Here is a 2,918-nt window from a genome sequence, read left to right as displayed (position 1 = left end):
CTCTATGTTTTTGTTCCTAAACCACATAGTACAAGAATAAAAAAAGATGTATTTGAAATCATTGTGAAAACTACGAAGTGATGTACATACAGTATTATCACGTGGATAATGGTTTAAAAAAGGGGCACAGGAAAGATTAAAGGAGGAAACACATGAGAATAGATATCAATTTTATCAGGGCTGTTTAAAAAAAAAGGGATGTTTACCCTCAGGATTTTCTTAAAACTTTTAATGACAACTGATCCTTATCCTTTATGATTGTGTATATAAAAGATAAAATAAACGCTGAGAATTTGAAGTATTTAGATGAATGAAGTTTTCCTTTTTTATCCAAATGTTTGCTGTTACACACTGAGGGGAGGGCACGGGTGAGAACAATCTCTTAACATTCATCAGAAAAAAAATACTGAAACGAATATTTTCAGCACAAATATTAAACTGCCTCTTCTCTACCCATTGGTAAAAAAATATATTATATTTCAATATTTTTCTTTTTAAATTATATCGTTATCCATCCCAGCCAAAGTCGTGCCCGGTCATCTGGTAGAACTTGAGGTTGAAGGGCCGGTAGAAGTCCCGCAGTCTCCGCACCACCTCCGGGTCTATCTCGGGGTGGGCCCTGCCCTTGGTCTTGCCCAGGCAGTGGGGTTTGCTGCTGCCCTCGGCCTTCTTGAGGCAGGGGAAGCCCTTGGTCTTGTTGAAGTAGAAGTGCTTGTCGGTGATGATCCTCTTGAGGCCCAGGAAGTCCTGCACGCGCCCCAGCTCGCCGGCCGGGTCCCGGATGAGCCGCTCCCCGCTCACGAAGAGCATCTGGCGCAGGGGGAAGTGCAGCAGCCAGTGCTCCAGGTGCTTGGCGTACAGGCCGATCTGGATGGCGCTCCACGACGTGTCGATGAGGCCTGTCGTGCGGTTGCGGAACGTCAAGTTCTCGAAGGTGGGGATGTCGGGCCGCTTGGAGAGCGTCTGCGTGTAGTCCGAGATGGCTCTGGTCACGGGGTCGCGCACCACCACGATCAGCTTGGTGTCCCTGGACATGGCCGAGATGCGCGCCGGCGCCTCCCTCGTGACAAAGTAACTGGGCGTCTTCTCCATGGTGATCTGCCCGTCCAGGGTTCTCGGCATCAGGTCCCTGAGAAAAGGAAAAACGGGTGTTAGAGACTGAGCACTGAGTATCTTCCTCTGATTAACACTGTTGTTGAGAGCTGCTATTGAATCAGCCCTAACTCACGGCCACCCTATCCACAATGAAGGAAACGCTGCCTGGTCCGGAGCCAACCCATGATCTGCTGCTGCAGGTCCAACGTTGTGATCCACAGGGGTTTCATTGACTAATTTTCGGAAGTCGATTCCCAGAGTTTTCTTCCTAGTCTCTCTTAGTTTGAAGTTCTGCTGAAACCTGTTAGCATTATAGCCAAAAAAAAGCCTCCACTGGCTGATGGGTGGTGGTTGTGCATGAAGTTCATTGGCCAGGAATTGAAACTGGGTCTTCCACAAGGAAGGTGAAAATTCTAGCACTGAACCACCACCGCCCTCAATAAATCATATGAAAGTTGGCTATTATATTCCTGTGGCTAAAAACAAGCACACCGTCATCATCAACACTAGCATTAGCATCGGTCTACCACCAACTACCAATGCCTCATTCCCTGATTTACACAGAGAGGGCATTTCAAGGGAGCCAGACAGCCTGGGCTTAAATTCCAACCCTCCTGCTTACTAAATATGTGACCATGGAAAAGTCACCTAATGGCTCTGCACCCCGGGTTCCTCATCTATCAAATAAGGAATAATAACATTACCTATCTCTTAGGGTTGTCCCGATGATTAAATTAGTTAATATATATAATCAGCTGAGAAAAGTGCATGGCACTTAATCAGTGCTATATAAGTTTTTGTTTTTTATTATTATCAGTCAACAATGCTATCAAATAAAACCTTGATCAAATTCTTCAGGTGAATTAGAATATCACAACACACACAATTATACTGTTATGGAGTTACTGGGTGATGCAAACGGTTAAGTGCTCAGCTGCTAACCAAAAGGTTGAGGTTTGAGTCCACCCAGAGGTGCCTTGGAAGACAGGCCTGGTGGTCTACTCTCAAAAAATCAGCCATTGAAAACCCCATGGAGCACAGTTCTACTCTGACACACATGGAGTCACCATGAGTTGGAACTGACTCGATGGTAACTGGTTTTTAACGAGTTTATATTGCTATCAGAAGGGCATTAAAATATCCCAGACCCTTTCTGTAGCTTTTTTATAAATAGAACTAATGTATTTAACATAATATCAAACATATTACACAAAGCACTTATCTTCATAATTCCTGAGTTTTACTGTAACGAACAATAAAAAAGGTTTGTGAGTTAAATAAACCATCTTTTTTCCAATGGCTTGAAGTTCTGCCATATTATAAGCTAAATACCTTTGTTCCTGTCTGCATTGGTCCAATTATCATGTTGTTTAAGTTATAACAGTAAAATCTGTGAAAGCTGGAACCTGTGTAAGGTGGAAACCTGTCAGAGAAGGAAAACTCAAATATTTTCCACTAAAAAGAGGACAGAACAGTGGTAAGACTGCACCCCATCAAAGGTGGAAAACTCCTAAGACCTGGAAAAACAAGGCAGTGTGGTCGAGTTCCAGCCCCACAGGTTTCACTGTATCATGTCACAGTATATTTTAATGCATGCCAAAGCAAATCCCAACTATTGTTCAACATGTTCTTGATTATTCTTATCGGCTTATTCTTCATGATGAATGTTAGAACCACTTTGTCATGTTAAAAAAATACCACTGGAGTTTGGATGGAGTAGATATTGCTGCTCAGTTAAAGCATGCTTTCCTATGGAATTAGAGCAGAAGCGAGAAAAGCTATTTGCTATTCCAGCTTAAGAGTACTGCCATGTAATTCACTAT

At 43.2% G+C, this 2,918-nt stretch overlaps 1 protein-coding gene across 1 annotated transcript in view; it reads right to left on the bottom strand.

The window, feature by feature from the left end:
* Nucleotides 1–507: 507 nt before the first annotated feature.
* Nucleotides 508–2,918, bottom strand: part of LOC101361006 (heparan sulfate glucosamine 3-O-sulfotransferase 3A1) — a 122,900-nt gene continuing 120,489 nt past the window's right edge. Inside the window, exon 2 of the mRNA XM_004375969.1 lies at nt 508–1,129. Coding sequence (XP_004376026.1) covers nt 508–1,129 — 622 coding nt within the window. The remainder of the gene's footprint in view (nt 1,130–2,918) is intronic.

The sequence above is a fragment of the Trichechus manatus genome, unplaced genomic scaffold (genome assembly GCF_000243295.1).
Source record: "Trichechus manatus latirostris isolate Lorelei unplaced genomic scaffold, TriManLat1.0 scaffold00040, whole genome shotgun sequence".
Taxonomy (NCBI): Eukaryota; Metazoa; Chordata; class Mammalia; order Sirenia; family Trichechidae; genus Trichechus; species Trichechus manatus.
Note: the sequence above shows the minus strand (reverse complement) of the source record. Positions and strands in the feature narration are given on the sequence as shown.